Source organism: Perca flavescens, chromosome 3, assembly GCF_004354835.1.
Source record: "Perca flavescens isolate YP-PL-M2 chromosome 3, PFLA_1.0, whole genome shotgun sequence".
NCBI classification, from domain to species: Eukaryota; Metazoa; Chordata; class Actinopteri; order Perciformes; family Percidae; genus Perca; species Perca flavescens.
In genome coordinates this window covers 17,279,085-17,304,890 of record NC_041333.1, presented here as the reverse complement: position 1 = coordinate 17,304,890, position 25,806 = coordinate 17,279,085, and the positions used below count along the sequence as shown (strand labels likewise).

The following is a 25,806-nucleotide window of genomic DNA, read 5'->3' as shown; positions in this document are numbered from 1 at the left end:
AACGGTTTCTAGGCAACAGTTGTAACGTTAACTACGGACACTGACGAGGCTCAAATGTCATGAAACTCACAGAAAAGAATTGCTTTATTGAATACAAAGGCGGGTCCATTACAAACATAGAACACGTCACAAGAAAAAAGGCTAACATTACATATAAAAAGGCATTACTGAAATAAAAAGACAAAATGTAGCATGTATAACTAAACACAGACATGTTTTTTCTTCTCGCTCTCGTTTTCCAGCAGCAACGAGCCCAGTCAGGCATATGTGATGACTGCATACTCTGAGTTGGTGCTCATCTTGCGGCTGACCTCTCTGGGCTGGGGGACATGCAGTCTGTCAGCTGAACGTGAGGCCTGCAGGTGAGACCTTGATTCATCTCCCCACCACTGAAGGAAAAGCAGAGAAAAAGTAATATAATTTAGCATGATGAGAATAATGAACGTCTTAAGACTTCTTTTTTTTTTGGGTGGGGTGGGGGGGCTCTCCTATAGCATAGTTAGACTGTAGCGCCATATGGAGGAAGGTCTGGCAAAGCGAGACTAGGCCAGATATTCAGGTATTCATATTATCATTGATAGGCCAACTGAAAGACAAAAGTGGTTGTATTATATGGTGTATTTCAAAGTGACAGCAACACATGCATTCTAAGCAACCACTTGCTTTACTCCAAAATAATTTATTAGGTTTACATAGGTATATTAACCTTGCAATCTGCAGATGTGTAAACCAACATTGAAATCAATGGCAATACTAATAAGTAAACTAACTTAGTAAAATTTAAACAATATATATATATATATATATATATATATATATATATATATATATATATATATATATATATATATATATATATATTTAGTTGCCAGTTTATTAGGAACACCTAGCTAACTAAACTAATACAATCTAATTCAGCACCTCTGCTATAAACCGTACCTTCATGAAGGTTATAATCAGTTTTTAGAGAGGTGTTTATTAAAGTTTATGGTCATTTTGTTTGCTGTGCTCTTGAATTGTATTGTGTTGTACTAAGAGATGTGTCTGCCTCCTTGTAAACCAACAGCAGTAAACTATAAGCGATCACCATAACATAGGTGTCAGGCCTGCTGCCTCTGTGTAGCAGTGTTCTGTTCGCTCTCTCTCTCTCTCTCTTTCTCTCTCTCTCTCTCTCTTTGTCTTAATTGCAAGGGTGGAGCCAGGTGTCCAGCTGCTTCTCATCAGCCACAATCAACCTCTGCTTTATACACCTGTTCTCCTTTGCACCCTGCGTCAGATCAGGTTGTAGGCAAAGCTTTCACAGTTTGTCTCTTTCCATCCTACTTTTGTTACTTAGTTCTATAGCCCTATGTTTCGAACTCTAATCCCTGGATCTGCCACCACCCTGCTCCGCCTTGCTCCTTCTCGCATTATTTTGGATCTGGACTTTGCACACTTGAGTACATTCTAATAAACCTTGTTATCATTTACTTTCCTGGCTCTTAAGTACTATCTGCTGTCTGCTTTTGGGTTCTAATAGTCATTCCCACTTAACAGACATTATTTATCTGTTTTAGAGTCATACGTGATCTACAGTTGCAAAGAGTTGCTCTTATAACAGAGGAGACTACGCTGTCCTAACACTTTGGGATTCAGTAACTTAAAAGTGACCAACATATTGACTCTGAAGTCCAGCCCTCACCTCTTTTTGGTCTCCAGGAGTCAAGTAGCCAACCTGAGTGAGCTCTGGTGTACTGACCCCTCGGACAGTGATCATTATGTCCGCATATGGCACCTCAGTGTCACTCTCGTTATCTGGGCCAAAGAAAATATTCAATATCAGTTATTGTCAGTCTTTTTATTGCAGACAGTGATGCTGGATCACTTAGAAAACAAGTATGGTGGTACTGCTGATCCAGAGATAATCTCACCTGGTGTAGGAATCCTCAAAATCACTCTTTCACTTTGCGTTGACATTGACCCTGGGGAATATGACTGGTATGAATGGTAGGACTGCATTTGGAGACTTTGTTCTTGCATTTTATTTTTTTAAATATTTTAAACGGTTTACCCTTCACTGGCGAGGGGACAGCGTGGTGAGGTAGTGGTGACCTGAAACAAGCACAAGTAAATAATTTAGCGAAATCATATTTTTGAAGGTAATTAAACACAGATTTACTCAAATAGTCATTCTTAAATTGTACTCACCCTGACCTTGACACAACAGGTTCCCCTGGAATGTAAGACAATATTAACGCAGTATAACACAATGTAAGTTCTTTTCAACTTTCCCTTAAGGTACTTGTCGACTATCGGTCATAGAGATGAAGTTGTGTGCATTTTCTTATTCACAGAAGTCTTACTGTTTTTTACAGCCAATGTATGTTTTATAGTGTAATATTTTGTGATCACCTTTATCATTCCAACTCTGTCTGCTCCGGTTCAGACATAGGTAAACGGCCAATGCTGCAAGCACCGTGGCCACAGCAACGGTAACTGTTGCTAAAACCTTAATTCCAGTAAATTCTCCTGTTAACATGGAAATGACAACATTAACTTGGATTGTATTAATATTTATCATTATGTACCTTCATAAACTTAATATTATGTACTGCATCTCACCTCCACTTGAATCTTTTGGCTTAGCAGGAAGAGATGCTGAGAAATGTAGAATATAATATATACATAAAAGTAATCTATAAACATAATGCAATGTTACAATTTGTAAAATATTTAATATCAGACATTTTAATAAAAAAAAAATTAAAAAATCTAAGTCCTCACCATTTTTTGTTATACTCTTTGGGGTAATCGTCCAGTTTGGGGCACTTGTTTGAGCTGAAAAAAAATGGCACACAAAAAACATTGAACTTTAAATCTAGTTTGGGCTTTATAACGTGTTTACTTGTTGCTTTCCTAACCCTTGTGTTGTCCTTCGGGTCACTGGGACCCGTTTATTTGACGATTTGTATTGGCCTTGCATTGAGCTTTGGGTCCCTGGTGACCCTCGCGTACTATGTGATGACATTTCACGTGAACTGGTGGGGGCCTCGTCCTTCGGGGTCCCGAGACCCATCCTGCACTTGAACGCGTTAAATTAAACAAGTCACCGTGATACGAAGGACAATACAAGGTTAAAGACAATATATCTTATATTGATTTTCATACAATAACCTTTAGGTTGCAGTAAAACAATGCGCTCTGTTTTCTGTTGAAGTTGAGGGTCCCCTGTGTCTTGTGTGTAGCAAGTGTAGTTCCCCTTGAGATCTTCACTGGAGACATTTGATAGATGAAAGGACGTCGTGCACAAGCTGCCTTTGATGACTGTCCCGTGACAGCCAGAGATGTCTGATGCTTTACTCCAACAGCCACGAACAAATCCATTGGAGCAATTGTAGGTGCAGTTCAACGTTAGAGAGTCGCCTAACGCTACAGCCACGGAATCAAAGGGCGTCTTCATATTAATACAGCTCACAAAATCTGCAGAAAGAAGACATTAACTTTACAGAAATAAACTTATTACATTAAATACAGAGCACATTTGTATAGATTCATGAATTATGGAATACATGCTAATATATTTAACACACTTAATTGCTAAAGTCTAATCCAATGATCCAAGTATATAGACTATACTTTACCTTGTGTCACCCAAAAAAAGAGCAAAGTAAAGTGGACTGCGATCATCATTGTTATTCTGGTTACTGCTGCCTCAAAACATGCAATCAAATATCTTGTGCTCACGTAGTTTGGGGGTGCATGCACCTGCAGAAAAATGCTGAAATACCCACACATATGTTCCAACCCTTTAGTAAGGGTACAGGAAGTGGTCTATGACAGGATTCAGAGCTGTGAAAAAAATAATTCATAACTTTCCATGTATTGCACCCGACTTCCTGCAAAGTAAAAACAAAATGTATTCTCAAACATGAAGATACACAAATGACACAATAACATATTGAATCAAACACGTTTTAATCATGTATTAATAGTGCCAGGAACATTTTGTTCCTGGCTTGAAAAATAACAAAAAACAATCTGCAGATGCACCATTGTAACTCACTCTCTGCTCAAACAGAGGATGTGTCTTTACATTAATTTTCCACTAACATTAAATAATTCATTTAGAAATCCTCACATTTTGAAGACAAAAGGGGTCTTTGTGATAAAGCTTTCGATGTTAGCGTGTGGATTTGATTCCAGAAACTCATCAGATTTTCATATCTGTCCCATATTTTCTTCTCTTTATAACCTCTAATTGAATTACAGAGGTAACCTAAATAATTGAAGTGATCCACTCACAGAGACAATATCTAGGTTAGCCTTAGCACATACTCATGCATTATGGAAGTGGAAGGTACAGTTACAGAACATTATCGCACACCATTATCAGCTAGAGCAATCACATGGGACTCACATTTCATGCTCTTGTTTCACTTTCAGTGACTGAGGGCCTCTCACTTTCATGCCTTTAAACAATCTTTCCTGTAGGCTCAGACCAAACAGTCTTGAATGGAAATAAACACAATAAAAAGAACCAGTGTGGACTTCAGTGATAATGTGTTCATGGAAAGTAATGCACCTTTTCTGTTTTTCAGCTTCATGGATTTTTCTGCTGCTAACACAATCTGGACTTGCTTCAGGTAAGAGCCATTAACTCTTACAAGTTATATAGTTTTTTTTGTTTACAGTATATTTAACAAAGCTTATTTAAGAAGAAACAAAACCATATTGACTAGATGGTCAAACATACATATTAACTAATGACATGATATTAATTTATGTTTGTAAGAATCATCTGAAGGGAGTGCAGACCTCCCCCTCTTTGAAGAGACAGACATTGCTCATTGTCCAGAGGGAAAATACTTCTCCCACCAGCTTTGTTTGGAGTGTCCCTCTGGTCATTTGTAAGTCATTAACCATTTTTGAAATGACTAACCTGTGTAATTTTACTGTGTACAGTACACTATGAAAATACATCAATGCAACCGTAATATAAAATACATTATTTGCTCCTTTTAATCACATGTAATCATTTGAAATAATATAAAAAAACAGACATTCAACAGCTATATAGATACTACATTACTATATTTTGTTTTATTTGTTGTATAGTTGTCCTGGCAATGTATCTGCACCTCATAGATGTCCAGGAGTAACATTCAACCTCTACACGGGGAAAAGTAGTATCACTGACTGCAAGGTAAGAGGCAGCTGTGCATAACAACCCATCATCATACAACAAACCTTTCCTTTATGCCCTTCTTTGAAAGCCAAAGAAATACTGCATATGTTATATCCTTACTATATATAGTTTTTAGCCTTGTTTTCCAGGTCTGATCAGTGCAGTGGACAAAGTGGACTGTAGGCTGTGTCCTGCAGGTTTCTCATGTGATCCAGCCAATGGGACGCTCTCTTTATGCCCCCCAGGGCAGCATTCCCCAGAGGGGGTCCTACAGTGTCTGACATGCCCTGTAGATTCTGTCTGCACATCTGGATTTCCTAGTAAGGTAACTACAGCAGACTTTTTCAATTCCAAATCCTTTGTCTTAAAATGTGTTTTATCTAAGAGGGAAGGATGTCTAGTTTGCCATTACATATTGTTGGTAAAGTGTGCCTAAAAATTAATCAAAGTCATATGCTTTATCTCCTTTCTCTTTTATTCATCTCTTATATGTGCTTATAGTGTGGGCCTGGCAAAGAGCCCAACATAGATCACACTGTGTGTAATGACTGTCTTCCGGGCTTCTATTCCACTGTGTGCACTGTCCAGTGCCTGCAGTGTCCAGCAGGTAGTTCAGTTATAAATTAGCATTATCTAATTTGCTCTTAATACAGTGTTTTGATATATAAGTGTGTCATCTGCCTGCCATAGGAAGTTACTGTCCAGATAGTGGGATGTCACAGCCGCTCCCCTGTCCTCCTACTTGGTCTTCCACACCTGGGCAGACTTATTGCCGTAGCTGTAATGATACGTCGTTGCTGTGTGGGGGAGCTGTGGCCCCCCGCTGGAGCCAGCATGTCCACAGATCCGGTCAAACGATCACCTGTCGACCAGGAACATACAAAGACACGAGGGAAGAGTTAGAATGTGTGGTGTGTCCAATAGGTGAGTGTTTATCACTGCATACTGACATTTATATTACTGTCCTCCTGGAAGAAGCCTGATATGTATTTGTACATGTTTTTCTTCACCCCAGCTCATTACTGTGTGGGAGGTGTAGCTGTACCCTGTCCTGCAGGGACTTATGGTCCAAAAGAAGGTTTGCAGAGGCTGAGAGACTGCACAATCTGTCCTGCAGGTAGTGTATTGATTGATATTGTCAAACCTAAATTATTATACTCACAGTTTCACAGCCAAAGACTGCAATATGTGCAATTATATCAGTATAATTTTGTATACTACTAAACTTACCGACTCAGTTAAATTGTTTCATTTTACTTAGTTAATTGTTTTGCATGTCTTTACCATATATGATATAATATCCTGTAAACAAAGATATATATATATATATATATATATATATATATATATATATATATATATCTTTGTTTACAGGATATTATATCATATATATATATATCTCTCTATATATATATAATTTTATTTTTCTTTCTCTAATGAACTTATGAACTATAAATACTTTTCTCTAGGGTTTTACTGTCTGGAAGGCAGCTCACTGAGACCCACCTCCCAGTTCCTGTGCCCACAGGGCTATTACTGTGAAGAGGGCACTGCCACCCATCATGGGTCACCTTGCCCTGCTGGTACAGTAGGGGAACAACTGGGTCAGACAAGTAGGGCAGCCTGCAAGAGATGTAGAGAAGGACGCTTCTGTCCTGCAGGTAAGTCTTAGCACTAATACACTGACTTCAATTGAGCAACAAATACTGAAATACTAAAATAAACTGTCACAGCAAGTAACTACAGCAATACATACAGAAAAAAAAGGAAGTAAAATGTTGTGTGTGTATCACAGGCTCATCGGGTCCTGGCTTGCCCTGTGCTCGGGGGAGATACTGTCCTGCTGGCACCTTAGAAGAAGTGATATGTCCTCGAGGCACCTTCACCCCTCATCAAGGAGCAATAAGTGAATTTATAAGCTGTATTATTACTGTTTTATACTCTCCACTTATTAAGTCATATTTACAGTCATTGATACCCCCCTGCATACTGAGTATGAGGCTGTGGCTTGCTAATAATTTATAAGTGAAATTATTATTTGGGAATCGCCCTATAGTTCCTCAGCATCTCAGCTTAAACTAATATAGTGCTATAGCAGTCTATCACAGCAAAACTCAGTGATTATATAAAGATCTGTGTTATTTAATGTCCATGATGAACCGGAATATATGGATGAGAAATTACAACCGATGGATGCCAAGAGGGCAAAGAGATGCATCTAATTTAGCAGTAAAAAATAAATAAAATGTTGATGGCAAGCCGGAGCTGTGAAGCCAATAATGGTTGACTGTCAAATAAAACCTAACTATGAGCTATGTGCTAGATAAGCAGGGCCCATAAAATAGGAGTATATTGCAAAAACTCCAAATAATACCATTTAAATTAATCTAGCAGACATTCTAATAAAGTAGGTCTAGAGTGTATATTTTTTTTTTTTTACGATTTTTGGCATTTTAGGCTTTTATTTTATAGGACAGCTTAGATATGAAATGGGAGAGAGAGGCAAAAGACATGCAGCAAAGGGCTGCAAGTTGGAATTGAACCTGCAGCCACTGTGGCGAGGACTGAACCTCTGTAAATGGGGCGCAAGCTCTACCAGGTGAGCTACCCATGCGCCTCTACTACAGCGTATTCTTTTTTTTAACTTATCCCTCCAGGTGTGAAGGACTGTCTTAAATGCCCGGCAGGTTTTTACTGTCCCGAGGGGAGAAGCGACCCTGTGCCCTGTCCACCGGGCTCCTTTAACCCCTTAGAGGGTCAGGATGAGTTGGCTGATTGTAGGGAGTGCTATGCAGGGAAGGCCTGCACACAGGTAGCTCTGAGAGCCCCCGATGTGGACTGCATGCAAGGGTAAGTAACCTCTTCAAATTCAAGAAAACGTTTTCTGTGAAGCATGCTTCAGTGAAACAATCAACTTGTGTTTTGATACTTCATGTCTGGTTTGAAGGAGTAAAAACCTTTCTCTTACAAAGGATTTTTTGTAATATTGCCTGCATTCTAATCCTGCCTTTAAATTGTTACCCTATCATTTTAATGCATTTGTCTTAATCTTGATAGGTTTGTGTGTCCCCCTGGTTCTTCCAAACTCAATGCGCCGACCAATGCCTGCCCACCAGGGACACTGAGCAATCGCACTGACCTCACTGACCGCTCGCAGTGTCAGCAGTGCCCAGCACGATATGCCTGTCTTCGAGGTGCCACTTATCTTTCACACATATACATGTTCAGCTGGCCTTTAAAAGTACTGTTTAATATTTCATAGTATCAGAAGCAATTTATTTAGTTACTGTACCTCTGCCAAATAAAACTGGGTGATATATCAATAAAATATCTATTTTGTGGTATGAGTCAACATATTGATAAAGCTTTAATGTGTCCTACACCTAAAGGGTGCATTAAGGATATAATATACACATTTTTGAGATAACTTGACTGCTCTACAGAAAAGAAATTAACAATGAATGCCTCTACTAATTTTATCACTATATCCATGTTGATAATTTACTTAACATTAACATTTACTTATTGAATTTTTCTTGTGTGTAAGTTCTAAAAGCTATAATAGTAATTCTCAAAATATTGTCAAACTATGTCACCATTGGGGTACTAGATTGAAAATATAGTGATATTTGATTGTTTCAGTATCACCTTAATCTACTTTATATCAATAAAATCTATAGCTTGCTGCTTGTTTGCAAGTTTTCCTACCTTGATGACTGTATTATTTATGCTTTATCAGGAACTGGTGGTATCCAGAGACCACCACTCCTCTGCTTTGCAGGGCATTATTGTCCCCCTGGAACTATGTTCCCCACCCAGTATAAATGTCCTGTGGGGACATGGAGCGGTCACAGTGGATTAGAAGCTGAAAGTGAGTGCCGGCCATGCCCACAGGGCTGGTACTGTTTGGCTGGATCTGGAACTCCGTCAGGTCGATGCAGCTCTGGACACTACTGTCCTGAAGGTACACATGAGTGTGACATAAGTGGTCATATATGTAGTATCTAAATTAAATAAATGAATACATGTGTTACTGCTGTAGTTCAAAAATCTAAATACAGCTTTCTATATGAAATTGATTTCATAAAATAAGATTTGTTTTCTCTTTAAGAGCTGTAATCATGAGTCATTCATGTGGATAGAACTATTTGTATGTTGCATCACCAGGGACTGCATATGGCACCCAGTTTCCTTGCCCTGCAGGCACCTACAGCATCCAAATGGGGAACAGATACAGAGAAGACTGCCTGATTTGTCCTGAAGGCTCTTTCTGTCAAAAGGGCACCTCCAAACCTTCACCCTGCCCAGCGTAAGCAGTCATTGTGTGTTCATTTGCTATATAGGGTAGGGATTAAGCTGGTGTAATTAGTAGGATTTAGTGTATCCACTCTGTTCTGTCTTTCTTTAGCTCCACATTTCGCCATCTGAAAGGAGGTCGGAGGCTAGAGGACTGCTCTGCTTGCCCTGCTGGCTATTTTTGTCCCCACTCAGCCACTGTCAACCCCAGAGTGTGTGGAACTGGCAGCTACTCTGTAAGGCCCCATCTATAACACAGTCCACTGTGACTGATCAACTGACGGATCCAGTGGAAACCAGAGCTGGCTTATTATTCTTGTCCTTCCATAAGCCATTCTGTTTGTCCTATTTTTAGATTAGCATTTTCCGCCCACAGTGATTGTTTTACATTACCCACCATGTATGTACATCTGTAAATGTCAGCAACATGAGTAGTTAAAGTCTAATTGTATTTTTTTTGCTCTCAATATTAAAGAAATAGCGTGTTATTACTGCATCTTCGATTCTCTTTTCCGTTGTGTTTTCAGTCTGTATTTTGCTCTGTCACTCCCCCATACTGGTTGATATCTTTAACTTCAACTCTCTGAATCTTCCTTCACGTTCTCTTGTGTGTAGGACGAGGGCTCTGTGGAGTGTTCTCCGTGCCTGCAGGGCCACTACTGCAGTAATGAGACCACTAGTGAGGAAGCCATGTTAAGCGTCATGGTGTGCCCCCCAGGCTTTCTCTGCTCTCAAGGTTTGGCACGAGACCCCCAGCGCTCAGCCACCCTCTGTCCTCGAGGTTTCTACTGCCTTGGAGGAGGCATTGTGAGTCAAAGAATGATGTATATAGAAAAGGAATACCGTATATTAATTAATGAATTAATATGGTCTGCGTTTCAAATGTCTAAAGGACTTTTGGTCCATTAAACTACCTGCAAATGTGATTTCCCTCATAGGATCCTAACCCCATTCCTTGCCCCAATGGTACCTACAGTGAATCTCCTGGTTTGCGTGATGCCAGCGAGTGTGTCCAGTGTCCAGAGGGGAAGTACTGTTACTCCCAGCAGCCTATTACAAGGCCTGTAAGATGCCAAATAAATGAGATATACAGTATTTAAGATAAACAAATACAGTAAAGTATCCAACTTTTCTTAGTGATTATACATGGTTATATAGTTAAATACTAAGCAAAACATTTTTTCACATGGTGATTTTTGATTGTAGGTGAAGACTGATGTTATAACAAAATACGTGATACATTTATTATGTATGCTGTAATATTTCAGACCGGTGTGTGTCCTCATGGGCACTATTGCCCCAGAGGGACTGGCTACCCACACACCTACCCCTGTCAAGCTGGCCAATATAGGAACAATACACTTGGTCACAGGGGAGAGGCGTGTGTTTTATGTCCATCCAGGCATTACTGTGACAGATTGGGAACTCACATGCCCTTAGTCTGCCCTAAGGTAGGAATATACAGCATTTTGAAAAACTGTTTTGTCGCATGTATGAGACAGTGCTTGTGAAACATTTTTCTCTCTGTCACTCTATTAATAGGGCTTTTACTGTCCAGAGGGCACTTCTACTCCTGAACCTTGTCCTGAAGGAACCTACAGCATACGTTCAGCCCTCAGTGATGGGTCTGAGTGCTCCCCTTGTGGTGGAGGCCAGTATTGCGCCAGTGTGGGACTCTCAGAGCCCTCTGGAAGCTGCAAAGAGCGCTTCTACTGTAGAGAGGGAGCTAAGTCTGCAGTAAGAAAATGCTATTTAAATTATTTATTAAATAGAAGTTTCTTTATTCTTGTCGTTATATATTAAAGATCAGTGACACGTCACATTAAGACTGTTTACACTTTTAGATTTTCAATGTGGTGATGAAACTGGAATTGGCCTCAGGAGTGAAATGACTTCCCTGCAGTACATTTTGGCTTCTCTTTACTGTACATGCATGTGCTGTGACTATGCCTAGACTCCTGCGGATGGACCGACAGGAGGTTTGTGTCCGGCAGGAAGTTACTGTCCTCTAGCTTCTTCCTCTCCCCTCCCCTGTCCCCCCGGCACCTTCAGCAACAGCACTGGCCTCAGCAGTCCTGAGGAATGTATCAGCTGTCCACCAAGGTAATGCCACTCATACTCACTTACTGTTATTCCTTATAATATGAATATTTAGGACCATGTCAAATACAAACCTGTATTCTTTGTGTCAAATGTTTCTCTCCCTGTCAGTTTCTATTGTTTAGGTTCCAACAACACCTCACCTTCAGGTCCTTGTTTTCCTGGTTTCTACTGTACCGGTGGCTCAGCTACGCCTGTTCAGAATGAAGCAGAGGAGGGTTATTATACCTTGGAGGGGGCAGCCAGGCCACAACCATGTCCTCTTGGCACTTTTCAGTCGGTAGGGAATAATCCATACAGAATACCAAGTGCTGTTCTACTGAGGGTACTGTTAAAATTAGATAATGACGTTAAGCCATATTCAAGTTCATCCCCTTGTTTATAAATCCTCCACAGCGTCGAGGTGCACAGTCATGTGTGGAGTGTCAGGGAGGCAGACTGTGTAACAAGACAGGCTTGTCCCAGCCAACACTGTGTCCCACAGGACACTACTGTCCTCCGCGGTCCTCTGTTGCTCGACCCTGTCCGCCAGTCAGTATTAGTGTGTTATTATGCGTGTAGTGTGGTGTGTGTGAATCTTATTTCTTGTCTTCTTAGTCATGTTGGCTGTATTTCTTACTTTTTCACTAAAGGTTCATGAATTTGATTTACCCTCATTCAAATTCACAAAATTGATATTGTATAATGATTCTATCTTATTATTCAGGGCTCTTACTCTGACCAGCCTGGTGGCGACGCTGTGCACCACTGTCGGCCATGCGAGGCTGGTTGGTTCTGCAGCAGAGCCGGTCTCTCTGAACCTCAGGGTCTCTGTGACCCGGGACACTACTGCACCTCTGGAGCCTCCACTGCCTCTCCAGTAAGAAGGAATAAATAAAGACTTTGATACTGCAGCTCGGCTTCCAGCAGCTTATCCAAGAAAGAACTGATGTTTTAGGAAAAATTTAATTATTTGAAATTGAAAAAGAAATATAATATATAATACATAAACATTTTAAGAAGTAGTTCTAAACATTCCTAAAGTTTGAGTTTTTTGGGATGGTGTAACAAAAAGTAATTACTCTCATGGCAGTCTCTTGTAGATATATAGTGCCTCTGCCAGTGTATCTGAGGTTGTGCATAGAGAATGAGAGAATTAAAACAATCACTTCATTCTACACGTATTGAAAGGAATTAAATTGACTATGTTTTAATGTCATATGACCAAATTGTTGTTTAAATTAATTATTTGTTCACTCTTGATATGTTTCATATGCAGTGATGTAGCAAGGAACCCAACACTATGCCTTTCATGTTTACCATGTTAAGCTCTGAATGATATATAATGATGGTGAAGGTCTGACATTTTGTCTGCTATGTGCTTGTGGTGAGGCAATCCTGTATTTTGCTAGCAAGTGAAGGAGCACTGACAATGAAAGATTGTCCACTTTAAAGTGGTGGAATGATCCAGTCTTTATGTTGAATATTGTTGCTTTCTAAGTTTTGAACCAGTGTAGTTGATTTAATGGCAGCTGTTCATTTCCCACTTGCTCTGACTGCTAAAGTGTTTTTCTGTCATTTGATATGAATAAGAATTTAGAGACATGTTTAGTTCAGGTTTGCATTAGGCAAATAAAAAATGTTTTTCAGCAGTGTTTTTTGGATAAGCTGCTGGTAATGCGTGGGAAATGAATGACAGCTGCCAACACAAACTGCCCACAGCTTTAACTTTTAAAGTTCTTACTATAACTGAATGCCAAAGTGATCCAACTTTGTCATACTGATGATTATTCCAACATTCCCACAGGTGGCCGTGGCCTCTGGAGGGGTATGTTCTGCAGGCTACGTCTGTCCACGAGGGACCATGTACCCCCAGCAGCACCCCTGCCCTGTCGGAACCTGGAGCAGCACTGTGGGAGCCCAGAACCTGTCGTCCTGCTGGCCCTGCCCTCCAGGACTCTACTGCAACAGTACTGGACTCAGCCAGCCCTCAGGAATTTGTTATGCAGGTATGGGAATTAATTATGTGGTACAAAGTGGTAAAAAGCAATGTAATGTTTCAAAACATTGTTACATGTTTTTTAACAGTTAAATGTTTGATAGAATAAAATTTGAACATTTCTCTTCTGACCATTTCAAACTATTATTTAATGGGTAGGTGAAGATGCCTGTCGTTTGTTTTCTTACTTTATGTCCATAAATTATTTTTGTATACTGATTTATAGGGTATTACTGTTCAGGAGGGGCCATGTCTTCAATGCCTTCAGATGGTGTGACAGGGGACATTTGTCCAATTGGACACTACTGTCCCATGGGCTCAAGGTCTCCTGTACTCTGCCCTGATGGGACGTACTCGAACACTACAGGTATAGAAAATGAATTTCATGTAACTGCATGAGATATCAAGCAGTGAGATTTGTTTCCCAATTACGGCAGCTCTTTGCACTATTTTTCAACCCATATGATAATAGAAAGCTTAAAAATCTGAACATCATTTGGGAAAAACATGATATAGTACAGATACAAGGAAAAAAATGATCCTGTAGAGCTGACATCTCATTTTGTATCTGATTGTTCTCGAACTGTCTTCGTCATTCTGAAACCAGAACACAACAATGTTGAGGATGACTCATTTTCACTCCTGCCACCTAAAGAGAGGCAAACATTGATGTTACTATTTTTAAGTTACATAACATAGGTAGGGCAGGAATTTGGCGTAAACAGCATTACTAATCTTGAAACTAAATCTGTTTTTGTTATACTATGCTGGAGTTGCATTCACAGGATGAATGTTTGTCTGACAAATGTACTACATTTGAATCTGTCCTATAATAATCTGGGCTGCTCTAACAGCACTTAGGAAAGCGAAATATTATATATATTATATATATCAGAAATATTCAAATACACCATTTTAGAATACACATTTATACTGCATAAAAAAAACTACATGATTTTTGCCCCAAACTGCATGGAATTATCATGAGGTGGGCATATCTGTAAAGGGGATAATCGCAGGTACCCATAGAAACCATTGTCTTTCAGATATCTTGAGGTGAGAGGTCAAGGGACCCCTTCGAAAATGGCCATGTTAGTTTTTCCCTTGCCAAGATTTAGCCTAGGTTTGGAGCGTTTTTTTTTTAGCCCCCTTCCTGATAAGCTAGCATGACATAGATGGTGCTGCTGGATTCCTTAGGTTGTCTAGTTTCATATGATACTCATTTATTCAGTGGCTGGAGCCCCAGTAGCCACCCCCCCGCTCTGCCCCTGATATCAAGTATTACGATTTAAAATATAAGATGCAGGCAATACTTTATTATGTTATTCTTTCTTTTTCGGATGAAGGGGCAGACGAGTGTGATGACTGCCTCTCAGGGACCTACTGTCTGTCAGGAGAAGGTGTCCAGCCCTGTCCAGCAGGACACTACTGTCTTGGTGGCGGTGTTGAGGGTATCCTGCCCTGCCCTCCCGGCACATACAGTCCTCACTTTGGCCTCAGCCAAGTGGAGCAGTGCCTCATTTGTCCAGCAGGTGAGAGTATTGTCACATGGTTGTCTTCATTGCTCTGCAACACACTGGAAAATCTTTCAGTAAATGTTGAATCAGATTTTCATTTATCAATTTCTTCATTTGGTAGACGTGTTGGAACTAATTAATCAAGATATAAGGAAATGATAGAATGTTTTATCACATTTAATTAACTAGAGGAGGAATATTATTTCATGATGCAATGGGATTAACCATCAACATTTTGATGATTTCCATGCCTTACTGTTACTGCAGTGGTGTTTTTTAAATTGTTCATGCTGTGCTAACAGGGTTCTACTGTGAGGACTGGGGTCTGTTTGAACCTACTGGACCCTGTCAAGCTGGTTACTACTGCATAGCAGGTACACTACACATATGATACTAGCGCAGTTGTGACAATGGCAATATTGCCATTTATCATTGTAATCTCACTAAAGACCTGCTACTGTAGAAAAAGGGCCAGTGTCCTGCTAAACTGAATTGGAAAACTAAACTTATCTTAAATGTGCAACTTCTCAAGGTGTGAACTTTCCAAACCCAGATGGTAACTTCAGCACAGGAGTGGGAGGAGCATGTCCAAGGGGGAGATACTGTCCTGAGGGCACCAGTCTCCCACTGCCCTGTCCACCAGGAACCTACTCTAACAGGTGGACCCAAATATTACTCGTACACACTTGTAAGCAGTTAATCCGTTTGCTTTTCTATGTAACTGTATATGTTTGTGTGTGCTTACATGTTTACACACGTATGGTTGCAGTCTTCACCTGACAGACACCCGTGGCTGTAGTCCATGTCCAGCGGGTCAGTTCTGTGGCACTGCAGGTCTCACTCGTCCATCTGGACTGTGTCAGGCAGGAGTTTACTGTCCAGGGGGAGACAGAAAAGCTACAGGTAGAATGGCAAAATATTACGTTTTTATTTTATTCATGACAAGTTAATTTCGTGCTTTTTTTCTGCAGGATAAACCTAGTTCGAGCACTTGTTTGAACACAATGGTTTCACTATTATTTAAACAATGCTTAATAATGAATGTAGTTCATACATACTGTATAATTTAAAAAAGCGGAGGGCAGAGCTAATATACAATGTGTGGAGATAAATCGTATGAATAAGCATCAGATAGAAGAGAAACAGATGCTGATAGATGCAGGAAATCTGAATGTGTGAGGGAGTTTTGTTATTAACGAATGATTACTGAATTAATCAGGGTTTATCACATGATTCATCACATTAAGGGCTTAGCAGTCATAATCTCAGTAATTCACCACATCTAATTGTTTTTTTTTCTCTCCAGGCTCAGAAGGAGGTCTCTGCCCACCAGCTCATTACTGCCCTGAGGGTAGTGCGAGCTCAGTGCCCTGCCCAGCTGGGGCATACACCAACCTCACAGGCCAGTCAGTGTGTTCACGCTGCCCTGCTGGCTACTACTGTCCAGAAAAGACTGGCAACTTCACCAAGTTCCCCTGTCCCCCTGGCTTCTACTGCCCTGATGGTAAGACTCCACCCAAACACTATCAGTCATGCTTGCGTTTCTTAATGAATTAATTGACAGTAATAAGACTAGCTAAGATGTTCTTGTTGTACTGCTTTGATAAACGATTCCCCTCAGCTTTTACAATACAAGTAAAAATGTATAGTATTTAAATGGCACATCACACTCATTTGAAAACAAATTGTTATATGCATAGGTACAAGGCATGCCACCCAGTTTCCCTGTCCTCGTGGATACTACAACCCAGAGCCTATGACTCAGAGTCTGGACAGCTGCCTGCCATGTCCTCCAGGACACTACTGTGAGAAGGAGAGGCTGACCAAAGTGTCTGGAAAATGCAAGGCTGGTCAGTAACAGCGTCTTTGTTTATTTCTACCGAAGACACAATCACAGCCGTACAGCCTGCTTTTTCAGTGTCAGTACTTTGTCCTCTGTGCCAGCCTTTGTCTCTAGGGGTCGGCAAGCCAATCTAAAGCAGTCTGGAAGACTTGCGGGAAGGTAACAAAGAGTGCACATTAAGCACGAAACATCACAACGCCAGCACCCGCCAGTCATTATTTTACTTTTCCTCTCTTTACAGTTTTATTCTAGCATTCCAGCAACAGCAGCAACTTTTAGATAATTCCTTGTATTTATCATTTATGTACAAAGGTGCCAAACAGCCTCGCTCCATATGCCAACCCACTAATGCACACAATTTTTAAACAATCTTTTTTTTTTTTTTATTTCACCTTGCTCTGAATTGCTGTCTTCCTCCTCCTGTGAAGCGTCTTTTTTTTCCCCCCCTGTGCTGAGAAACTTATCATGTGATGTGACATATACACTGATTCTACTCTATGTCACCAGCAGGAGTGTTTGTATATCACAGAGATAGACAGCAGTCAAAACATTAGTACATCATCTTCATTGTCTCCCACTATGTCTTTTCCTGAACTGTTCTCTCAGGTTGGTTCTGTGTGTCAGCAGCATGGAACTCCCAGCCTTTTGACCTGGACAATTACACCAATGCCAACTGTCTTTGTCCAGCTACATCAACAGGGGGGCGCTGCCAGGTGGGCTTTTACTGCCCTTTAGGTAGCTCAGAGCCTGTGCCTTGTCCACCGGGAACCTTCTGTAACATCTCAGGTATTTGGACACTGATAATCAAAAACCTACTCATGCACACTACCCAACAGTCCACCATCAGCGGGTCAATAGTCTATGGCACTGGTTCTTCATATCGGGCCCCAAGACTTATATTGGTTTTTATTTTAACCTTTTAACCAAACACATGCATCTAATATAACGAATAATTCTCACTTAGAACTTGTAAACAGTGAAACCAAAGAGTAAACATATTGTAGTGTCTTGTTTGTAAAGTCTCAAGGCAACTCATACATATGTTTTTTGGTTATATAAAATACAAATAAAAAATGTACTTATGTTGCTCAATAGGTTTGGCTCAGCCAATGGGTCCCTGCTTCCCTGGGTATTACTGTGTAGGAGGAGCCACTGAGGCCAGACCAACAGATGGAGAAACAGGCAGCATCTGTCCACCTGGGGCATACTGTGGTAAGCCGTGCTTTACTACATTAGAACGGTTGTATTACTAACTTGCCAACAAAGTTTTTAAGTCTATTAATGAAGTGAAGTGAAATACTTGGTTAATTATTATTTGATTTTGATTTATAATTGAGTTTGCTAGGAAAAAATATTTACTTAGAGTACTTACATTAGCTGTTGGTGTCTGCAATTTTCAATTTAAGAGCAAAAAGAGGGTTAATCCATGTCTATGTTTATAAGCATCTTTAGGCCTATAAATATTCTTCTCTTCTATTCACAAGTCATCTTGTGTCTATTTTTCTTAGCCTGTCGATAAACTGTTGGCCCGTGTAAGATGTCTCCAAACTTTCTGCCCAATGTAACCTGTTATAACCTTTAGTGCCCTACAGCCCATAATAGGTATTGTCATGTAAAGGCAATGGATGAATGGCTAAATAAATGACTACTTTAACTATTTCTCTCTTCAGTTGAGGGCTCAGGAGTGCCAGAGTTGTGTCCAGCTGGTACTTTCTCCTCAGTGCCAGGTCTAGTTAGTGAGGCTGGCTGTCAGCCCTGTACCGCAGGTTTCTACTGCAGAGGAGCAGGTCTCAGGGCTCCGACTGGACCATGTAGCCAAGGTCAGTCCATACACTGTGTCATGATTTATTGGTATTCTAAAACTTAAGAATATGTTTTTGGTAGTTGCCTGTGCCATAAAGATATGTTTGTTTGATACAGTTGTTCTGCTCCAACCAACTTTCCATCCTTGCACACTACTGTAAAGTATTGTCTCTTGTCACCTTGATAGGCTATTGGTGTCCACCTGGTCAGACTGTGGCTACAGCTTTGCCATGTCCTCCAGGCCACTTCTGCTCACAGGGTAGTGCAGCTCCAGAGCCCTGCCCACCAGGAACCTACCAGGACAGAGAGAAACAGGCAGCCTGCACTGTCTGTGAAGAAGGTACAGTAGGAGACCTCTTTACTCTTTTTACCTTCTCAGCAGAAGCATATATATTACTTTTCTTTTTTAAACACTGTTTGGCCTTGTGCCATTTTTGTTTTGCTGAACAGACTATAATGAAAACAGCTCTCAAGCTCCCCAGCAAGTGTTTTATTTATTAAAGTTGATTGCTTGTATTATATGCATCTGTTCTATTTATTATACTGCACTTTTCAAGTTTGTTGAAAGAAGTGTTTAATATAATAAGTTTTCAGTACTTTCACAAACTGCTAGTGCTATTTAAAAAATATACATTTCTCTTCTTTCAAGGTTACTACTGTGATTTGAGACTAGCAAATGCCTCTTTTCTGAGGCCCTGCCCTAAAGGACACTACTGTCCTGCAGGTACAGCCCTGCCCAACCAACACCCCTGCCCCATAGGCTCCTTCAACCCGAGACAGCGCACACACAGCCTTGCAGGCTGCATGCCATGTGCTGCTGGACAGCACTGTCCTTCTGTGGGAATGTCAGAGCCTGCAGGTGAGAAATAGTTCTCTTCTCTTCTCTTTTTCTCAAAGACTGGTATCTCAAAAGCTAATTTGTGTGATCCGCAGTTGTGTACTGCAGGGCTGTAGATGTATCTATATTACTGTATGATGATTATGTGTTGTGATACTCTTCTTCCTATAGGACCGTGCAATGCTGGTTATTGGTGCAGAGAGGGAGCATCCTCTCCCAGCCCGCTGGATGGAGTCTCAGGTTCCCGGTGTCCACCTGGTCGTTACTGCCCCTCAGGTTACTGGGTTGTCCTCCGTTAATAAGCAATCAGCCAGCAGCTGCTTCAGTGCTGCTATTTGGTGCCTGAAATGTATCAAGTTGCAGGCGATCCACATTTTCAAAATAATGTTTTTTGTAATCCAATGCTTATGCAGCTTGTTTTGTAGGCTAATGCAACCAAATTTATACTGTGTAAGGCTATTGACATTTTACCCCATTATATTCAAGGGCTAAAATGTTTTATTCATGCTAATTACCATTTGGCATCCTACAGAAAGTACTGACCTTTATTTTATAACTTTTGATACAGTTTTCTTCAAATAAATTTTTACACTTGTTCTTTCTGACATGGGGCACTTACCCAAGCTTAAATAATGCTGCTGCAGGGTAAACTCTGCCTTTTCCTGGGTTGCTCAACTCTGCACACATACAAACCAATGGGTGCTTGAGTGTCTCACATATTTAGTTGCATTTAAATTCTGCTTACAGCGTGTGAAAAGAAATTGTCACAGTACGGTATATTGTATCGCTAAACCCAATGGCTGAATTGTTCTTGTCATCTTTGAATAGTCTTTGAATAGTTTTCTGCATACTCCTCTGTTTAATGTGAGTTGATGTTTGTCTCATCTTTTATAGGCACCACAGCTCCCGTGGCCTGCCCTGAAGGAAGCTGGTCAAACAGCTCAGGCCTGCGTATCCAGGAGGACTGCAAACCATGTCTGGGGGGATTTTACTGCGACTCTGCCGGCCTCACTAAACCTAGTGGACCCTGCAGTGGGGGGTACACCAGACTCTGATGAACTTAAGAAATAAACATTACTTGTTATTTTTCTTATAGAAGACCTACTCATAAAAAAGTGCTTTTCATCATGTTACAGAGTTTTCATGCTCTAATGTTTCTTATGCAGATATTACTGTGTAAAGGGAGCTGTCACATCTACCCCCACTGATGGAATTACAGGGGGACCTTGTCCTGAGGGTTACTACTGCCCAGAGGGAACTGTTCAACCTTTGCCCTGTGATCCAGGGACATATGTTGCTGTTACACATGCTACTCAGTGTGAGCCCTGTGTGCCAGGCTGGTACTGTGTGTCTGGCTCTCTTTACTTGTGTGCTTCAGGTGTGTAATTTGCTGTTTTGTATGCCCTTAAAACAATTTTTTTAAAATAATTTTGAATTTGTATGCTAATTTAATGAAACTATCAATTTTCGAGCAAAGAATTCGCTAAAACACTGAAACAAACCACAATGATCAGTGAAAAGGCTGATGCTGATGCTAACAATTTAACTACATTTTTTTTATCCTTCATATTTATGCATTTCCTTGTGTTTGCTCTGTGGCCTGCAGGCTTTTACTGCCCTGAAGGAACTGGATTTGACTTGAGAGGCTGTCCAGAGGGAACGTACGGTCCTGACCCTGGCTACTGGTCTGTCTCTCAGTGCAGGCAATGTGACGGCGGCCATTACTGCTCTTCCAGAAATCGCACAGCTGTCACTGGACCATGTCAGGAAGGCTATTACTGCTCATATGGAAACACCTCTCCACAACCTCTCTCACAGGCTGCAGGTAAACAAACATCTTTATCATGTAGGCTACTGCATGTTCAGGACATGCAATGCAGTATAGTCTGGTAATAGCACATTTTATCTTACTAATATGTGAGAAAATGTCATTTTCAGCCTTGTAATTCTCTGAGTTAGTGGTTCTCCATCAGTATTCCTGATTTGAGATGGTTGACAAATGTCAGCTTTGTTTTTTGTGTCTCTCACCAGAACAGGGAGGGCCATGTCCTGCCGGTCATTACTGCCCCAAGGCCACCATACATCCTCTGCCCTGTCCACGTGGAACATTCTCTAATCTCACCAAATTAGTCTCCCAGGTCACTTTGACTCAATCACACACATGTCTCCTTGACAACGATTGAGAGAGTCTCTCCCCTCAGTTGCAACAGGATGTAATTTTGCTTGGAATTGTCAAATTTTGTTTCCTTTTTGTTTTGTTAATTATAAATATTTGTATATGGATAACACAAATATGCAACAACTACATATTCTTTTTTTTTTCTCTGCATAATTCAAACTGTTTTGTGATTTACAGCATAAGACATAAAATACAAATATAATCATAATAATATAAATGCAGACAAAATGTGATATATATTCATTGATTCAGTTTTAAAAAATGTATCATTCCACAATTTTACTGTTATATAGTCTGTATTTATGTTTATATGTATCTGTTATTTATTTCATGTCATGTCTATTTGCTTCATTTCTTATTTGTATTTCATTATTTATTATTATTCAATATTGAACACTGTCAGATGTCTAAAGCACTACAAAACACCTTTATGGTCCTGCCACAGTACACAGACCTATACAGTTTATACACTAACTTACAGTGTTTTCTCTGTCTTTCATTGTGACAGCCAATCAATATCTAATCCCGAATCAATGTTGCAAGTGAGGCACTTTCTATAATTCATTTTCTCACAGGCTCTCTCTCTCTCCTCTCTCAGGATGATTGCCAGCCATGTTTCCCCGGTTACTATTGCGATGCTGCGGGACTCTCAGCGCCGTCAGGAGAATGCTGGGAAGGTTTCTTCTGTCTTGGGGGTGCAGATCGCCCTGACCCTCCTTTAAGAGACAGTCGGGGAGGACCGTGCCCCAAAGGTGATCAGCTCCCTCCAGATTTAGAAAAAAAATGGGAGAGAAAACTGTCAAAACAAAATGCATGAAGCCAGTCAATAGAAAACACATGGTGATAATGTGATGAGGTTTGTATTGTTTAGACAGCTGAAAGCTATACGTTGCATGGCATTGTATGTAATACAAAAGAAAATGTATTTACATAATCCCAGAGCCAATTTACTGAACAGGTAAACAAAACCTTCTTTCAAGTTTTAAGTTAATTGGGCTAAACATAAGTAGCTGCTGTGTTGACAGTGTAACTCAAACCCAGTCCCCTGTGGATTGTGCATGTCTCTGTGTGTGCGCTTGAGTGTGCATCTCTTTCATGACTCTTACCTTCACACAACCAGGTTATTACTGTTCTGAGGGCTCTGTGGCTCCTCAACAGTGCCCCGTGGGAACCATCAGTGTAGAAGACGGCAGAGCCAGCTGCAGTGCCTGTCCCCAGGGGTAAACTCGCTTAACAGCCACACAGTCACTCTGTAGAGTAAACATATAGACATTCTCACAAATAAACATGATGGATTATAAAAAAAACTGACTATACAGTAAAGTTTTTGATGTTTGTACGCATTAATGATTCCCCCCGTCACTTTGCATACGTACACACGCACAGACACGAGTATAGCCATGCCTCATTGCCACCATCAACAGCCAAGAACTAAATCATTCTATCCTTGTTTTTTGTCTGGATAGTTTTTATTGTCCTGGCAGACATAATGGCTCTCTGTCGAGGACTTATGAGTGTCCAGTGGGTCATTACTGCCCGTCCGGGACGTGGTCCAAACACCAGTACCCGTGTCCAGCTGGATCCATCAACCCCCACACTCGGATGGCACAACCCCAGAACTGCTTGCCGTGCCCTCCAGGTCACACATCATTTACTGCTAATTATGAGTTTCCTCAAGGATAAGTAGTTGACTCAGAGTTTAGGACAAACTTGATCATAAATGGAAATTAAACACTATATTAACAAAATAAGAAAACTTCAAAAAAGGCAGCTGTTATTTAAAAACTGTACTCAAAAACAAAGTAATCACACAATAATATTGCAACTGGGATTAATACAGTATGCAGTGCCTGTTCTACATTATCTGTTTAGCTGGGTAATTCAGGGTCATTTTCCACTCAATTTCACTATTTGTTTTTGTCCTATCAAACCAGGCTCTTTCTGTTCATCCCCTGGGAAGGGTGTTGCATCAGGCCAGTGTGCTGCAGGGTACTACTGCGTCTCTGGAGCCTGGTCACCCACACCGGAGGACAGAGGGACGACAGGTGACAAATGTCCTGAAGGTCATTACTGTCCCCAGGGTTCGTCAGCACCACTGCCTTGTCCCATAGGACATTACAGCAACAAAACCAGAAACAGTTATCTCTCCGACTGCCTGCCTTGTCCTCCAGGTTGGAACTAATTTATGTTGCACACATTAACGTTTAATTGTGTCATTTATCTGCCAGAAGATAAAGCTTCTATTACATAACTTGATTTATTGCGGAATAATCCCTCCAGTGTTCCTTTTGTTTTGTAGGTTTCCTGTGTGTCACCAGAGGGCTCTCTTTCCCTTCTCATATCTGTCCAGCTGGCTCTTACTGTCCAGGCAGGGAAAACAGCAGCCAGTGGGCCGCTATACTCTGCTCACCTGGAAACATGTGCCCACCTAGATCTGATAGACAGGTACCCTGCTTGCCAGGGACCTATCAGGGTTTACCTGGACAGGTGAGGAAAATGAGGATAAACAGTCTGCTAATTTTCTGACATATCCTACAGTCCAAAAGGCAAGGTGCGCACCTACTACTGTATATTATGCAATCAGAATAACCTTCAGTAACTGCACTACTGCCTTAATGAGTATATGGCTTGATATACTGGACTGAAAAATATGTTTTACTCTAAAACTGGATCCAAAATCCAAAGTGCTATTGACTAACTGTATATGACCTATAAAAGATTTATTCTGGGGGAAGTTATAGCTCTCCTGAAAGCATCTTCCCCATCTGTCTGCACTGTACACCATTTTTAGCTTAACTTTTATCATCTCAGTGTTCATGTCTGTTAATATTCGTGAACATCTGTAGTCATAATTTTGTATTAAGTCTGTGTAGAAAAAATGATATGCGCAATGTACCCCTCCACAGGCAGAGTGTGTTAAATGTCCAGTAGGATTTTACTGTGCAGGCTCAGTGGATGCTGACACTGGGCATGTGTCTGGTACTCACACACCCATGCTGTGTCCTAAAGGACACTATTGCCCACCAGGTAGGATACAATAGTCCAGCTATTCTTACACACTCTTGACAAATGTACAATGTTACGAGATCATTTGATCAGATATAAATATACGGTATGTGGAACACAAATGATGCTGCAGGCTCAGTGAAATTGATTAATTAACTAAAAATGTGTTGTCTTGCATGCAAAATGTTGAATATTGCCCTTGTTATGTGTGTACTCCTGATTAAGTGGCTGTAGCAGTAAATGGCCTTCTAATTATGCAAATGGCAATAATAGGGCATAATCAAGATAAGGACGGCCTTCACAAACTGTTCTGTGATGGTTAGTCCTGGACCATCTGTAGATATTATGTGCTATCTATCTACAGGAACGCAGTCTGGTGTAGCATACCCCTGCCCAGCTGGTACCTTCAGCAGGCAGATGGGGTTGTCCAATAAGTTGGACTGCGAGCTCTGCCCTCCAGGGAGATATTGCAGCTCCTCTGGACTGGCTGCTCCCACTGGGGTCTGTTCTCCTGGGTAAACACATGCTACTGAACACATACTTCATCATGTTCACAGATAGACTATGAAAGATATGACATCCTGTTTCGGTTTAATTCTGTCTCAGTTGTCTATAATTAAACCTCCCTTATGCTTTGTCTCCCTCTGTCTTTCTCATCTATCACTTCCTACATTCTGTATCCCCTTCCCCATTGTCTCTGTCTACATCATCTCGCTGCCCCTAGTTACCTCTGTATCCACGGTTCTGTTTCTGCGCAGCCAGAGGAGGGCCCAACAGGAGGCCGCTGCTCTGCAGGGTCCTATTGCCCTCAGGGTACAAGCTATATGGTTCCTTGCCCTGCAGGCACCTTCAGCTCCGTAGACGGTGACAGATAACACTGAATAATTACACTATACACTGTTGCTGACATTTGAACGTAATGGGCTGACTTAACTGGAGTTATTGCCAATGTTAGTGGAAATCTTTGAAATCAATGAAATAATTTGCCACCCTCCTCTCTCAGAAAACAATTACTGAAGTGAAGTGGAATTATTTCACTTGACCCATATTCATTCACTTTTTTTTATCATTTAGATCAAACA

General features: G+C 40.8%; 3 protein-coding genes and 3 long non-coding RNA genes across 6 annotated transcripts in view; 5 read left to right on the top strand and 1 right to left on the bottom strand.

The window, feature by feature from the left end:
* Positions 1–66: 66 nt before the first annotated feature.
* Positions 67–3,763, bottom strand: LOC114552729 (uncharacterized). Its single transcript, XM_028573738.1, has 10 exons — positions 3,621–3,763; positions 3,154–3,459; positions 2,764–2,817; positions 2,602–2,637; positions 2,392–2,508; positions 2,188–2,212; positions 2,051–2,091; positions 1,911–1,961; positions 1,682–1,794; positions 67–389 (listed from the first exon to the last, which is right to left on the bottom strand). Exons 1-10 carry the CDS (start codon positions 3,667–3,669, stop codon positions 258–260), a joined length of 924 nt encoding a protein of 307 aa, XP_028429539.1. The 5' UTR covers positions 3,670–3,763; the 3' UTR covers positions 67–257.
* LOC114552730 (uncharacterized) lies at positions 263–5,471 on the top strand. Its single transcript, XR_003692215.1, has 5 exons — positions 263–362; positions 4,578–4,622; positions 4,772–4,886; positions 5,095–5,182; positions 5,301–5,471. It is a non-coding gene; the product is annotated as an uncharacterized LOC114552730 (long non-coding RNA).
* Positions 5,472–5,723: 252 nt separating this feature from the next.
* LOC114552877 (multiple epidermal growth factor-like domains protein 6) lies at positions 5,724–10,670 on the top strand. The gene is made up of 12 exons (XM_028573972.1): positions 5,724–5,771; positions 5,855–6,088; positions 6,180–6,281; positions 6,634–6,825; positions 6,960–7,070; positions 7,822–8,014; positions 8,222–8,358; positions 9,332–9,473; positions 9,573–9,696; positions 10,076–10,267; positions 10,399–10,520; positions 10,667–10,670. The coding sequence occupies exons 2-12, from the start codon at positions 5,878–5,880 to the stop codon at positions 10,668–10,670; spliced, it is 1,530 nt and encodes a 509-aa protein (XP_028429773.1). The 5' UTR covers positions 5,724–5,771; positions 5,855–5,877.
* Positions 10,671–11,110: 440 nt separating this feature from the next.
* On the top strand, positions 11,111–11,798 carry LOC114550680 (uncharacterized). The gene is made up of 3 exons (XR_003691723.1): positions 11,111–11,197; positions 11,415–11,563; positions 11,672–11,798. It is a non-coding gene; the product is annotated as an uncharacterized LOC114550680 (long non-coding RNA).
* A 202-nt stretch (positions 11,799–12,000) lies between these two features.
* Positions 12,001–13,412, top strand: LOC114550727 (uncharacterized). Its single transcript, XR_003691725.1, has 3 exons — positions 12,001–12,091; positions 12,267–12,419; positions 13,347–13,412. It is a non-coding gene; the product is annotated as an uncharacterized LOC114550727 (long non-coding RNA).
* A 57-nt stretch (positions 13,413–13,469) lies between these two features.
* The window catches only part of LOC114552552 (zonadhesin), a 40,318-nt gene continuing 27,981 nt past the window's right edge, over positions 13,470–25,806 (top strand). The window contains exons 1-26 of the mRNA XM_028573443.1: positions 13,470–13,548; positions 13,765–13,905; positions 14,885–15,070; positions 15,358–15,429; positions 15,588–15,714; positions 15,825–15,958; positions 16,362–16,559; positions 16,756–16,905; positions 17,505–17,684; positions 17,994–18,110; positions 18,569–18,718; positions 18,889–19,041; positions 19,351–19,560; positions 19,711–19,815; positions 20,434–20,578; positions 20,706–20,917; positions 21,146–21,364; positions 21,571–21,677; positions 22,317–22,470; positions 22,839–22,938; positions 23,185–23,357; positions 23,653–23,889; positions 24,018–24,205; positions 24,625–24,745; positions 25,089–25,239; positions 25,449–25,588. Coding sequence (XP_028429244.1) covers positions 13,788–13,905; positions 14,885–15,070; positions 15,358–15,429; positions 15,588–15,714; positions 15,825–15,958; positions 16,362–16,559; positions 16,756–16,905; positions 17,505–17,684; positions 17,994–18,110; positions 18,569–18,718; positions 18,889–19,041; positions 19,351–19,560; positions 19,711–19,815; positions 20,434–20,578; positions 20,706–20,917; positions 21,146–21,364; positions 21,571–21,677; positions 22,317–22,470; positions 22,839–22,938; positions 23,185–23,357; positions 23,653–23,889; positions 24,018–24,205; positions 24,625–24,745; positions 25,089–25,239; positions 25,449–25,588 — 3,847 coding nt within the window. The 5' untranslated portion in view covers positions 13,470–13,548; positions 13,765–13,787. The remainder of the gene's footprint in view (positions 13,549–13,764; positions 13,906–14,884; positions 15,071–15,357; positions 15,430–15,587; positions 15,715–15,824; positions 15,959–16,361; positions 16,560–16,755; positions 16,906–17,504; positions 17,685–17,993; positions 18,111–18,568; positions 18,719–18,888; positions 19,042–19,350; positions 19,561–19,710; positions 19,816–20,433; positions 20,579–20,705; positions 20,918–21,145; positions 21,365–21,570; positions 21,678–22,316; positions 22,471–22,838; positions 22,939–23,184; positions 23,358–23,652; positions 23,890–24,017; positions 24,206–24,624; positions 24,746–25,088; positions 25,240–25,448; positions 25,589–25,806) is intronic.

Bases quoted from the DNA above. Each gene is read 5' to 3' on its own strand.
- LOC114552729 (XM_028573738.1), bottom strand. From the start codon at position 3,669: ATGATGATCGCAGTCCACTTTACTTTGCTCTTTTTTTGGGTGACACAA. The intron at 2,818-3,153 runs GTTATTGTATGA...ATTTTTTTTCAG, and splicing joins TGTTTTACTGCAACCTAAAG to CTCAAACAAGTGCCCCAAAC. The intron at 2,638-2,763 runs GTGAGGACTTAG...TACATTTCTCAG, and splicing joins AAAGAGTATAACAAAAAATG to CATCTCTTCCTGCTAAGCCA.
- LOC114552877 (XM_028573972.1), top strand. From the start codon at position 5,878: ATGTCACAGCCGCTCCCCTGTCCTCCTACTTGGTCTTCCACACCTGGG. The intron at 6,282-6,633 runs GTAGTGTATTGA...ACTTTTCTCTAG, and splicing joins CTGCACAATCTGTCCTGCAG to GGTTTTACTGTCTGGAAGGC. The intron at 10,268-10,398 runs GTGAGTCAAAGA...TTTCCCTCATAG, and splicing joins ACTGCCTTGGAGGAGGCATT to GATCCTAACCCCATTCCTTG.